We start from the raw sequence: 14,388 nt of genomic DNA, 5'->3' as shown, positions 1-14,388 counted from the left end.
CTATGCGAACAAGTGAAGCAAATAGAAGGTTCGGCTAAAGCGAACGTACAAAAGATTGGAAATAGAGCGTTATAAAAAAAAAAAAACGGAGTGTCCTTCATCGTACACTTCGGATTATGGAAATCTTGTTGATGAGCAGAACACTTCAACTCCTTGACCAGCAAGATCGAGGATCGGCATCATGCAGTCCGGAATTCGAGCAAAGTCAGAAATTCCAAGCTCAGTCCACTCTCCGGGGTGAGATTCAAGGATGTGAAGACTTCTTGACACTGAAGTTAGCCTGCGTTGCATCCGGTTAATCCTCTTCCGAAGTCTCCTCTTTTCCGACGTAAGCTTCCGGTGTTGAAGCTCGAGCGCCTCTATGAACGCCGTCGCCGTTCCTTGGTCTCTGATTGGGAGATCCCTGATCAGAGCGCAAGGGGCTCGGATTTGAGATCTCAAGAAGCCGCGAAGTGGAGGAGGCTGCCTGTTGGGCTCACTTGGAACATCTTCATTCATCATTCCGATTCTGGAGAAGTCGGGCATAGATTCTGAACAGCGTAGGTTGAACTCCATGCCTGCTAAAATGAAAAAAGAGTGGTGAGGAGTAAAGGGGAATTGAACCTATAATTTATAGGAACCCCATGTCCCTAGCAAGCTGCGGATTCTATCCAAGGAATGGAATGATTCGCGGAGAGATTTATGCCCTCGAACGGATCCTGCATTGAAAGGCGCATCTCCAAGAATATTTGGAAAGAAAGGAAAGTTGCAAATATTTCCATAAATAAAAAGGGCCGAGGCCCATTACGAGTTTTAAAAAAAAAAAAAAAGAGAAAAGTGAGGAAGTTAAAGAACATTTATGGGAGAGGCTCAGGAACAGACTCCTTCATCGCCGGCTTAGATTCCGAAGTGGACGCCTTGTTCGTGGCATCCACTTCGGAACGATCTCGAACGCGTTTCCGGCAGTTGTTGGCCACCTCCTCCAAGTCCTCTTCCTCTTCACTGTCACAGACAGGGGCGTTCACGGGACCCGGGACTCCTCTAGCGCGAAGATACATCCGAAGCATCTTCGGGATCTCAGCAACGGAGTCAAAGTTCCGCCACTCCCATTGAAAGGGATCGCTCTCCAGGGCCCGTATCTTCCTTTCCACCCGGGCGATGCGAGCCTCGAGCGTCTGCTTTTTGAGTCCCAGCCGCTGCCTCTCTTCACATAAGCAACGGTGCTTGTCGACGACCTAGCATAAAAATGAGTGAATAAGGCAAAACGAAAAAAAAGTTTTTAAGTAAAAAAAAAAAACTTTGAATATTTACCTTGTCGATGAAGTCGCAAGCCTCTTTCTTCTCCTTTGAAGGGAAGTGAAAGACGGCGTGAGGAAAGAGAACGCCAGCCGGTTCAAATCCGTCGCCGGACAGGAAAAGTGGGCTGCCGGGAGCGATGGGGGCTACTTCTTCGTTTTCCATTCTTAAAATATTTCTCAAGAGAGATTCTATAGTCATGCTTAATAAAGCCTAGAGGTAGGTAAGCCTTTATTTATAATGATTTAGGGTTTGTCTTGGAACCATAAATTCATTAATGGTAGCGTTTCCGAGTGGGTTAAACCATTTTTGGAAAATCGAGAAAAGGCAATTATTGCATTAAAAGACGAGCCGTTTCCTTTAAGAAGGGAAAAAGCAACCGTCGCATCAACTGCAAAAATTTCTAAGGCCCAAGCCTAACAATTTTATCGAGTTAACTAAACCCGAAGTGGGGAACTCGCTTTAAGCCGAGCTCAGTTCTCGCATTCTAAAGAGAAAGGTCTGATCAGCCTAAAAATCTCGAAAGCATTGCCACAAGGCCACAAAAGGTTAAAGCGGACTTTGCAAACCCGCATATAATTTTAACCAAACCCCCTTGGGTCACAACCTAAAAAGGTTTAAAAGCCTCCTCAGGCGAATATCTTGTTCAACAGAAAATAAAGCCTCCTTAGGCAAAAATAAGTTTGGAATTAAGTCTTAAAATTAAAAGGACAATCCCCAATTTAAAGTGGATACAGCCACTACGGAATGATCTCCACCTCGGACTCCGGCTCAGCAATCAGAGTTTCATTCACCTCCTTGACTGGTGCTTGATCAGATGGAGCTCCCTGATCACCCTCCGCGGGACAACCAACCTCCGGGGTGACCTCCGGTACCACAGGAGCTACGGGCGGGACAATGCCCTCCGTCTCACTCGAACCTGGAAATAAAAATTCCAGTCAATCAAAGGTACAATGTAAGAAAAGGTAAGCCTTAGGAGCCAAGCGTTACCTGCCCAGTCTAAACCCGATTCACTTATTGGAGGTGATTCAGTAAAGAATGCCTCGAAGTCAAGCGGGTTGAAGGCCGAAGTGGGAAGAGCTGCCAAGCGACTCCGTTTTTCAGAAAGGTTAGTCGACAGCTCGGTCCTTTCTTGCTCCTCGGAGAAATCTGCTTCATGGATTTGATCCAGCAGAATCAGGTTACTTTCGTGCTCCTTGATGTCTGACTCCAAGTCCGACCTAGCTTTCTCGGTTTGCATAAAGCGAATGGCCCCTTGGATCAATTCCATCCCGCGTCCTTAATCTCCTTTCTGGCCTTCGATGCCGACCTTGCCAACTCAGAATCACGCAATTTGGTTAGCGCCTTGTACTTCGCGTTGAGCTCGATGAGTTGGGTGTTCAGGGAATCAGCGTTTGATTCAGACTCTTGAAGCCTACCTTGAACGCCAGTAAACTCTTCCTGGAGCTTGAAGTTCTGGTCGTACTGACCCTGCAGCTCCTCCTTTACCTGCGCAAGCTCCGACGTCAACCTATCGACCTTATCCTCCAGATCGTGCTTAGAGCCATCGGAAGAGTTGAGGTCAGCCTCAAGAGCTGAGAATTTCTTCTTCCACATATCAATCTCCTTCTCCCGTCCGATGACCAACCCTTCGTAATGTTCGATCATATCGTTAAATTCGCTCTGAGCCTGGATTATACATGAACCAGGGATGGTGAGTCAGTTCGCAGAATGGCAATGCAAAAAAAAAAAAAAAAAACGGAACTAACCCGAGATGAGTGGTGAGCGTGAAGCAAATAGCGTTCACGGATTGCAGGGCGCCATTTGTTGAAATCTGGCAAGATCGAACCCGAACGGGTTTTGAAGCATCGGAAGACGCTGCCTTCTGTCTCCATAGCTGCAAGGAAGGAAGAATTGTAAAAATTGGAATTTTAATAAAGACAAAAAGTTGAAGTATGTAAATCATCAAACCTGAAAGTGATTTGACTTGAGGGACAAGAGCAGGTTTTAACCTCGAGGAAGCATCTCGAGATTCAGAGTCTCCCTTTTTCGGAGACGCACTCCGAGCAGTCTTTCCACTATCAGGCTGGGAGGAGGAAGACATATCAACCGGGCGTGGAGGACCCATTGGTTCAGGAGGAGGAGATGATCGAGGTGAGCGGTCAGTCCGAGCCCTCGACTTTTCCCTCTGCGGAGAAGAATCGCTGCGAGAGGACTTGTCTCTCTTCCGGCGAACCAAGTTCTTAATTGGCTCGTTACTAAAATCATCTCGGGGAGGACGAGGTGAATCACGATGAGGAGATTGAACCCTCCGAGGAGAACGTGAGTCGCGACGATCGCGACGGGGAGTTAGTCTGAAGGAAGCAACAGATCGGGCTCCCTCGGTACTGCCATCATCGACCAGCAAGGTCCTACTATAGTCCCTCTTGTCTATAGAAGTCGCAAGAAACTTTTTCTTCTCCTTGCAAGCCTCAGCCATCGGCTTGGAAAGCAACTTACGCTTGGCCGCAAGGGCCCGAGATGACATTCCCTGAGTTGAGGGAGGGGGAGGAATTTGGTGAAGATGACCAGGCGGACTCATCCTGAGTCTGTGGTTAGCCTCTATGAATCGTTCGAGAGTGAAGGAATTCCAAAGGGTTTCCCCTTCAAGAATTATTTTGAAGAATTCGATGAACTCTTCAGATGGGTGATTGGAAGCGATGAAAGCTGCGAAATGAAACAACGGTGTTAGTTAATAAAGATAAAGAAACAACCGGGAAAGATACGAGCGACCTAATCTCTACCAGGTTTCGCCGACCACTTCGAAGGGAGGAAATCCGCAAGATTTCCAATCGAAGCGGGAGTTTTCTTAATCAAGAACCAAGGATGATGCCAATTTTCATCCTTGTTTGGAAGATGCGAAATGATGTTCCTGTTGGCGTTAGGATATGCTGAGAAATACCCCGTTTTCTTCGATGAGCTTCTCACACTTAGAAGCTCATTTAGTTCGGCAACTCCGATAACGTAACCGGCCTCCGCCGCGATTGTTATAATGCCGAGAATAGTACGAAGAAGATTGGGGGTTAATTGAGGAAGAGCGATTTCAAGGGCCGCTAGGTATAAAATTAGGGCTTCGGGAAGAGGAAAGGTCAGCCCGCAACCTTTGAAATAAATCTCATACACACAGAAGTAACCATCGCGATGGTTCTCCGGAGATTCTGTGGGGGAGGCTATTTGTGCTTCCGCCATAATTTCCGGCGGAATCCGGCAAAGCTCTCTCAATCGCTCGAGGGATTGAAGAGTACAAGTGGACCTATAGTGCGGACCGGCAATGTCACCGGGGCGGGTACACTCGTCGTTACTAGAACGCCTCTCGTCAAAAGACGGAGACTCGGGTCTATCGGAATCAGAAGTCATTGGTAAGAAAGAAAAATTCAAGATCCGGCGAAGAAGGGTTTTGGTGAAGGAACAGAGAGAGAGTTTTTGATTAAAGTACAAAAGTAAAAGAAGAGAGTAATGGTGAAAAGAAGTTACCTCAAGCTAATGATGAAACCGCCTCGGAAGTCGTGTGGGAAGTGGGAAGGTTTTTCCCGTTTTAATAGTAATTAATCAATATACGGTCATAATGATGACAGATGTCACTCGGTTAAAAATGGCTAGTGCCGAAATTAAAGGAGTGATGGGATTTTCGGCGGGAAATCAGAAAGATTCTCGAGCGCAATCTTTGGCCACTTGAGCATTTAAAGTCCTCCGAATTGGAATAGCACTTCGAAGAACTTGGGGGGCTAATTGTTGGTGTCGGATCCCGCACCAGAAGTACGAGACCAACCAAAGATTGCCACGTAGTCAAGCGGGTGGCCCATGAAAGGATGAAGCCCATTGGGCCCGTGAACCGAGGGGACGGTCGAAGTGGTTGTCATCACGTCGAGAATCCGAAGTGACTGCACTGTGATACGAGTTCGGTGTAGAAGATGCGGGTAAGTCGGTTCAAGGACACTTGGGCCAAAAAGGCGAGGCCCATGAAGATCAGAGTCAACTCAAATTCAAACGTTGAGCATTAAAGTCGAAGAATCAAAACGGACACACTTAAGAGGGAATAATTGTACTTAATTATCCATTTTAATGTCGCTTGTCTAGGTATAAATATAGAGGCCAATGGCCATGTAAGGGGGACCCTTCCTCTCGAGAAAGAAATACAATAGTAATTTTTCGTATCAATTTACAAGTTTTTATACGTTCATTTTTGTCCCTCAAGAATAATCTTTCCTTTTTTAATAAAATACTTGAGTGTGTAAATCCGACATCCACAGTAATGAAAACTCTAAAGAGAACACAAATGATCTTGAGTGGTCAGATTTCTTCTTTTCTACATTTCCGAGATAAGCGACAATGTCCGGAGGAGACGTCCAAAACAATATTCAAATATCACAAAGTAAAAATAAAAATCCAAATCAAACCGGAGTAGGAATAGTTTTAGCACCAGAAGGAGAAGGAGATCTTGGCTCAACTCTTCTAAGCTGAATGGCTTTGTGAGACTCATCATCATCATGGTACATATAAGCAAAACCACCGTGCCGGGTCATATCCATACCGGCCATCTCATCTTCCGATGATATCCGCAATAATTTCATTTTCTTGAGGATAAAGAAAAGTGTACCCATGGTCACACTAACCCAACCTGTGATCACAATTATTTGAATCAGCTGAGCTCCAAGGAGTTTTCCTCCACCACCCATGAACAAACCGTAAGGCCTTCCGGGTCTGTCGCCATAAACCTGGTTTAAGTACTTTTTCTCAGCGAAAAGCGCTGTAAAAATTAGCCCCCACGCGCCGCAACCGCCGTGGAGCTGTGCTGCCTCGAGTGGGTCGTCGTATTTGAGTTTCTCCGCGAGCTTGTTGCATCCAAGGAGGACGAGAGCCGCTACGAACCCGCAGATGATCGCTGCCCATGGCTCTACGACGGAGCAGCCGCCGGTTATTGCTGCAAACCCTCCGAGGAGACCGTTACATACATCGGTGACGTTCCAATGGCCAGAGAGAAGACGTTTTCCGAAGAGAGTCGTGAGCGCCGCGGTGCAGCCGGCTAAGGTGGTAGTGACGGCCGTCCGTCCGACCGCGCTCCACTGGCCTTGATACGTTCCTGTTTGGTATGTGACTAGGATCTTGTTGAAAGAACCGGGGTTGAATCCGTACCATCCAAACCAAAGGAGGAATGTTCCAAGGACAACAAGTGACGCTGAGTGGCCACGAAGAGCGATGGCACGGCCACCGTTATCGAACCGGCCGAGTCGTGGTCCTTCAATGAACGCTCCCCAGAGTCCAGCGATACCTCCGACCATATGAACAACACCGGAGCCAGCGAAATCGATCGCTCCGGTTCTGAAAAGCAAATCTCCATCGGTCCGGAACGGACTGGCCCATCCATCAACCGACCAGAACCAGTGAGACACGACCGGGTAAACAAACCCGGTTAAGAAAGAGGAATAGATTAGGTAAGCCACGAACTGAGTCCGTTCAGCGATCGAACCACTAGTGATTCCAGCCGCGGCTATAGCAAAGGCCCATTGGTAGAGAAAATTGGAATAATCAGCAGTGGCCGTGGGGATATCTTTGAGACCAAAGTAGTGTTTACCAATGAAACCATTGGACGGAGATCCAAAGGCAAAAGCATAGCCAAATAGATAGTAAAAGAGACCTCCGGCCGCAGCATCAAGAACGTTGGTAAGCATGATGTTCATCGTATTCTTGGCTCTTACGGAACCGGCACAGAGCATAGCGAAGCCAAGCTGCATAGAGAAGACAAGGTAAGCGGAGAAGAGGAGGTAAGTGGTGTCTATGGCGAAAGCGGCGTCGATGAACTTGTTGTCGACGACGCTTAGCTGGCCACAGATGTAGTTGGCAGCCTCCGTGGCATTGGGACCTAACAAGACGGCGAGTTCGGTCACCGAGCAAGACATGTTGAGAGATTAGAGAAGAAGAAACAGAGAGGCTGAGAAAGAAAGTGTTTGCTTCTCTGTTTATATAAAAGGAGGAGAGCTAAAGGGGCCTAGCTAGGGTTGACTTTTCAAATTACAGCGTGACGAAATTTCGTATTGTATAACGCAAATTGCCAAATTCTTTTAAGTTTTGTTTGCTAGTAGTACATGTGAATCAGGAAAAAGAATGTAAATAGTATTCATCTAATAAATCGGTGAAGATAAGATCTGTGTGTTCGGAAAAAAATATTCTATCACATCCAAATACTAACATAAAAATAAAAATAGAAAATATATATATGTAAATGTAACTGTTTGGATTTTGTAGTTTATTTGTTTTGAAGTTGATATTTCTCATCTCTTATGAAGATAGGGCTTGATTGTTTCTCCCGCTAGCACCCGCCTAGCGGTTACTAGCGGTCGATTGCGGTTGTTAGCGGTTGGTACCAATCATAGAAATCGCTCCATACCGTTTCGAACCGCTACAAATCGCTGGATTTCAAAAGCTCATTCCCGCAAGCGTTTGCGGTTGCGGGCGGTAGCGGTTGGATTTTTTTTTTTTTTAAACATGTTTAAAAAAATTAGATTCACAAATCTTTTATTCTTACCTAACAAACTAGTATAAAAGTCAGTTCATCTCAACCCTAATATATTTGTAACGTTTTCTTTTTGCTAATTAAACGTGTTTCTTTTTCTATGATAGTAGATTTGGTTAAATTTTGCTAATGATCATGTTGATTTTAGTTGTAATTATGTTTTATTATATTTGTTTTAAGGTGATATTCATGGCTTCCCAACCTAATCTTTTGGTTTCCGTACTTCTACAATATTTTTTATGTTTATATGTTATTTACTGGATTAGAATAGTTTATTGAAATATATTTTAATATTTCAGAAATTTATATGGTTTGACGAGATCACATATGCTTTACTTCAATGGGTTATTATATATGGAGAAACAAACGGAAGAACCCAAAGAAGAATCCAAAATCAGATTTCTAAGTAGTGCTCAAAGAGAAAATATTCTTAAGAATATTAACGACCAGTTTGGAATTGATTTGAGTTGGAGCTGTGTTAAAAATCGTTTAGATACCTTGAAGAAATTTTATAATTTTTGTAAAAGAAATCCGCGAATTCAACGTTATTTGCAGTTTGTCCCGTTACATGATGCAATTTTTGGTGTTAAACCAGATGCATAAAATACTATCTTGTTGTGAAATTTCTTTATTTTTGAATAATTATTTAGTACTTTATTTATGTTTTAATTATTAAGTATGTTCAATTTTTCTAATATTATCATAATAATATATTGTTTTTTTTTAGTAGTATTTCTTATTATTTTGGTCATTTTTTAATTTAGCTACTACCCGCTGGTTTACCAGTCATAAAAATCCCGCAAACGCATCTATTTTCAAACGCTAAACCAGTCGTTCAAAACGTTTGGTAACGCTTGAATCCGCAACTGCCCGCTTCCGCAAACTCCCGCAACCGCAAACGCAACCGCTGCATTTAAACCAGTCAGGCCCATAGTAAAAGTTTATTTGACCAGATATTATTTTTGTTTGCAAAAAGTCATAGATTTTAAGTATATAAATATGTCTCTTCTAAAAGATATTTAAGTTATAAATTTCGTACTTTGATAAAAAGAATTTTGCATTTCAAATATATCGAACTCACTAATATAAAATAGTAATATAAATCTATGATATATCGATCAAGTTGTTGGTGGTATATCTTAAATATTTTGAATTAAATTGATCATAATATTATTGCTCTGTAGTTTATATGCGTTGTAGTTGCATTTCCATCCATGACCAACCCAGAGCATAAGCAACACAAACCAAATATTAAGGTTCAAAATTTTATAAATCACTTGAAAAAATAAAATAAAATAAAATTTAGTACTGATTTTTTTTACATATAATATTAATAAGATGAAATTTAGACTTATTTTTTTTTAATTTAGTTTTGTTGATTAATATTTCTGTTTGATGTTACTATTGAACTTCTCCTATTTCTTTCGTTTATAAGTTTATAACATTCAAACTTTTTAATTTTGAGTACGGCTCTCGATAACGTTGAACTGGTGCATATAACTCCAACCACACACAAGTTTCCTTGACTGATAGTTATAGCCTATAGGATACGTCGTAGTGCATTTAACCCAACCACTACTTATAAGAGCCTGATTTATACATGATTTTTGCTCATTCCCGTATCAATATTCTTTACATACTATTAGAAAGTTACTTTTAACTTTAACTTTTTTTTTTTTTTTTTTTTTTTTTTTTTTTTTTTGTAATAGTTACTTTTAACCTTATTATTATAAAACAGACGCAATAAGAGTTAAAACGAAATAGCCTGTTCGTTTGACCGCCGCAGGCGGCAGCGGCGGTAACGCTACCGCAGGTTGTTGTTCGTTTCATCGTCGCAGCTTCTGCCGCCACCGCTGCCGCAGGTTTTGTGTTTGTTTTGTCGCCGCAGCTTCCGCCGCCGCCGCTGCCGCAGGTTTTGTGTTCGTTTTGTCGCCGCAACTTCTGCCGCCGCCGCCGCCACAGGGTTTGTGTTCGTTTCGCTGACGCGACAAAAATATAATTTTGTATAATTTTTATATATTTTTATAATTTTATTTTTTGGGTCAAATTTGTATAAATTTATTTTACATCAACAAAATATAATTTATAAATTTACATCCATAAAGATATTTACTTAGCTAGTAATAATTTTTAGTTAAAATGTAATTATAATAACATATTTTTGTGATAAATTATGAGCAAAAATTGAAATAAAAATAATAAACCAAAACATATATAAACAGAACTTGATTAAACAGATTATAAATATCTCAAACAAATACTTTCCCGTAATTCAAAACAGAAAAACAGAGAGTTTAAAATAAAAATATAATCTTATTAAGCTTAAAAACACTAATAATCATCAAGGTTCCTTCTAGTCCTATGCTGCAAAAATTTAATCTTTTTAGCCATTTTCTCTCTCAAAAGACTTCCGTTTTAACCTGAAAAATCATCAAAAGCCAAACAAACAAGTGTTAAACAAGTGAACAAATTTCATACAAGAAACCACAAGCTTATCTCACCATAAAACACATTGAACAAAAGAAATTCTAAAACATGAAGGGATTTAATGGCCGAACATGAAGGGAGAGAAGAGACAAAGAATACTACAACTCAAATTATTTGCCAAGTCAATTTATTCAATTAAAAAACTATTGCAATAGAAAACAGATACAAAAGAAATCAAAGCATTAGAGACAATAAAACAAGTCAATACTCAGCTATGTGATGTGATATCAAAGACAAGGCAAACCCATAAACTTTGATGAACTTTTGAATTCGGATTCAAGTAAACACAGCCACAAGCAAACCTTTAAAGTCTGAGGCAACTATTTCATAATCTATTCAAGCGACAACCATACTCTATAATTCTCCAAATAACATGTACACACATTCAGTTTTGGAGTTTTAGGATGTCTGTATGATTAGTAGATAAACTTACTGATTGTTTAACTCCCCTCTGTTCAAGATATGATTCAAGAACTGAAGCTTGTTTCTTGACCTCAGCCAACTGAGAAAACACAAATCTACAAGTTAGAAACAAATAATAAAGGAGAAATAAGCACATTCTTAAAGGAGAAACTATTTCATAATCCGTACATATGAACATGTCCAGTAATATGCATAATAATAATGCCAAAATATAACACGAATCCTAACAAAACTCACCAATTTTAATGGACAAAGCACCAGCGGCCTGCAAAAATAGAAACAAAACAGATCAATGCCTTTAACAGAGATGATACAAAATGATTACCTGAAGTAGGAAGTGACATAGAAACAGCTGAACCATCACCATTGCAGTACGAACACACATTTACATATGGGCCCAGCAATTAAATTGCAAAGCAAAGTTTGTGTTCGTCGAAGTTAATGTTACAGACAAACTCCAAATCACAAGAATCACAAAACAATCAACACAAATCAACACCAAAACCAAGATAAATCGATTCAATGTTCATGAAAAACACCCAATCGAGGCTAGCTCTCAAGATGAGAGAACCCTAGCACTTTCAAATCCAGAATCTCCAAAGAGTTTACAATTTGATCGATAAATTGACAAAAAAAATGACAAAGGCATGATGAAATAGGCTGCTCGCGACGGCCATTTCTCGCCAGCCTCACTCTGCTTGCCACGCGTCACCCTCTTATTCGTCCTTATTATTCTTTAGCTTCTCACGTGCGGAGCCACACGTGTGGTTCTGTATCAGTTAACCAGCTCACAGAAAAAACTGAGAGGTCGAGATATATGAATTTATACCAAAAACATCTCTAATTTTTGCAGTTAACCAGCCCACAACACAGATCGATTCACTCACTGATCTAGAACTACCCATAATCAAATCTTCGATGAGCTCAAATCAAAAACAGATCGATTCACTCACAGACCAAACAGAGAAAGAGAGAGTGAGAGAGAGAGATTTAACCAGCTTCGTCGTCGAGAGAGAGATTTGAATCAAGCTTCGTCGTCGAGAGAGAGATTTGGACGCGACGAAGAAGAGGCTGCGGCAAGAGCAGCGTTAATTTTGATTTTAGGGTTTAGGTTATTTTGTAAATCTTTCAAAACAATAAGGGTATTTTCGTAATTTATCATTTATACCGCAACTTTTAAGCATCAGACGCTGGATAAAATCGGCGATCGAAATTTTAAAAGCAATTGACTCGCGTTTGACGCAGCGTTCTGCCGCAGGTACCGGCGGCAACGAAACGAACATCATTATCTGCGTTCGCCACAGCCGCAGGCAAACGAACAGCACCAATATTAATTGGGGAATAAAGTTGATTCCAACATCCCTTCGAATCTTTTTGCTTCCAAAATAAGCTATTTTCTGTTTTGAAATTATTGCTTATATAGAAGTCATCATCAAGAATAGCATCTGAGACTTTTGGTCTGAAAACCTAAAATCGACAAGTGATATTATGTAACTTTTTTTTTTTTTTTTTGGGTGATTACTGATTATAATCATTTCATATCCTCCTAAGGAATGGGCTAATACTACTAGTCATAGGCTTCTTCACCTTATTGGGTTCAACTATATTGTGTAATCACATTGAACTTTTTGCCAGCAATTTAAATTAATGCACTCAATCAACAAATTGTTTTTATCACTCAAATGGGAATTTTCTGTCTCGCATTATATAGACAAAATCTGCTTACATAATCACAGCTAAGATTTTGAATTAATCTTTGGCATTTTTCTAAGGAAAATAAAGGTTTCACATACTAGTAACCGTTGGTAGCCTTCTCAACTATTGAATCTAAGTATATGGCTCTAACTAAAAGTGTGAGGCTATTTTTTCTAATTAACTTTAGTTATTTTTTCATTTTCTAATTAACTTTAGTTATTTTTTCATTTTCTAATTATTTTTTTTTAAAAAAATTGATGGAAATACTTCGTGTAGTTAACAAGACATTTATATTATCTGGAAATGATTATGGTGATAGTACGGGGATGTTCGTATGTAATACCAATAGTTCGTGTAGTTAGCGAGACATTAAAATAGTCTGCATGTGTGGTGATGTGTTGGTGTATAGTTCGTGTAGCTGGAAATCATTTTTCCTCACTAGGGATATTCTATAAATATAATGTATCACTCCTATTTGTCATGTTCTTCGTTGTATATCCTTATATCATGTGACTATTGATTCTTTACTTACTCTTTTAGTGTAGAATTTGCAACTTTTTAGTTCTAAACATTAAGATTATAGCGTTTGTATAATTCAAAATTTCCAAATAAATTTCCGAGAAAGGAAACTCAAATTTGGTTAAAGAAAAAAAAGAACGCAAATGTGACATTTAGATTAGGAGAATAAGAAAAAAGGTAAAAGCACTTATTAATTTGTCGGAAACATGAATCATGAGCATCTTTCTCTAGCTGTAAACATACAAGTAGCTTGATTTTTACTCTTTGGGTTAAAGTATTACCACCATGAGCGTAATATACACGGAGTGTTGATTCGCCAATCTCAGTTTGGATTATAATCATTGTTGCTATATTATCCTTTGAACTGTCAAGAATCTAGTTAGTGATACAAAAAGATCTCGATTATATTCCTATAGATATATGACCTTTTTTGCATATGTTACCTTGCTTGCAGTTAGATCTTTGTTAGGAATCTTTCATAGTTCCTAGATCTACTTTGTCACGTATAAGACATCGTCCCCCACTTGGAAAAACATTCCATTGCACGTTGCAACTTGATCAATGGAGATGACATCAAGAACCTCTGTCCTTCAAGCCAAAGAAACAAAAAAAATCTAACCCCATATGCTTTAATCCCATGTCGTTGCTGCTATATTTCTTGGTTGACTTTCTGAAGAGAATGGCAAAGCTTTCGGCGAAGACTTGATTATGGACTAATGAACTTCCACGGTGAAACTTGTCTTTCATAAGGATAATTATTAAGATATATGCATCTTGTATATAGGAAGGTCTATTTTTACGTGGAAGTCTTTAAATGTGTGTGTGTGTGTGTTTTTTTCTTTTATAAATCATTGTCTTCAAATGTTTTCATTTATACTAATTCTAAAAACTAAAGGGTCTATAGGAGATGAAGAGTATTAGAGTAATGTACAATAAAGTTCAGCCGTGTTGATGATAATAATATTAAGTACATGTAAAAGTTCCCCTTTTAGAGGTAGGTGTGATGTTGTTTCATGCTTTATATCGATTAACCAAATCTGTGCCACTTTTTCAATATTTTTCTAATTGATTGACGTGACACTCTATGTAACGCCCGCGAACCAGGTTTCGGTTCAGCGTGTCGATCGACACCATTAGGGTGTGTCGATCGACACTAACGTTTTCGACAATTGGGCTTTTGGGCTTTCGATTGTGCGATTTCGTTCGGTTTAGGGAAGGAAAACCCTAATTGACTCGTTTATAAGGTTCAGGCCCTGAACTTCAGGGAATGCGACCTAGGGCTTTCATCAGCCACTTTGTCGTTTTCCAAGAGAGTTTTAGAGAGAAAAGTTCCTGAGAGCCTTTCTGTGAGTTCCTGAGCCTGTTTCTGAGAGATTTCCTGGTGGTGAAGGAGATCTAAGTCCGGTGGTGCGTTGAGAAGCTTGTAGGGGTCGTTCTCCTTCCTGTGTTCGTGCAGTTTC

General features: G+C 40.3%; 1 protein-coding gene and 1 long non-coding RNA gene across 3 annotated transcripts; both read right to left on the bottom strand.

Moving 5' to 3' along the window:
- Positions 1-5,638: 5,638 nt before the first annotated feature.
- On the bottom strand, positions 5,639-7,236 carry LOC9311234 (ammonium transporter 1 member 1). Its single transcript, XM_021025596.1, has one exon. The coding sequence runs from the start codon at positions 7,188-7,190 to the stop codon at positions 5,685-5,687; it is 1,506 nt and encodes a 501-aa protein (XP_020881255.1). The 5' UTR covers positions 7,191-7,236; the 3' UTR covers positions 5,639-5,684.
- Positions 7,237-10,015: 2,779 nt separating this feature from the next.
- On the bottom strand, positions 10,016-12,161 carry LOC9311233. Of its 2 annotated transcripts, XR_002331584.1 has the most exons (4): positions 11,883-12,161; positions 10,952-11,785; positions 10,725-10,793; positions 10,016-10,224 (listed from the first exon to the last, which is right to left on the bottom strand). It is a non-coding gene; the product is annotated as an uncharacterized LOC9311233 (long non-coding RNA). The 2 variants fall into 2 exon arrangements; XR_002331583.1 differs by lacking the exon at positions 11,883-12,161 and having other exon boundaries at positions 10,952-11,845.
- Positions 12,162-14,388: the final 2,227 nt, after the last annotated feature.

The sequence above is a fragment of the Arabidopsis lyrata genome (assembly GCF_000004255.2).
Source record: "Arabidopsis lyrata subsp. lyrata unplaced genomic scaffold ARALYscaffold_5, whole genome shotgun sequence".
Lineage (NCBI taxonomy): Eukaryota > Viridiplantae > Streptophyta > Magnoliopsida > Brassicales > Brassicaceae > Arabidopsis > Arabidopsis lyrata.
Note: the sequence above shows the minus strand (reverse complement) of the source record. Positions and strands in the feature narration are given on the sequence as shown.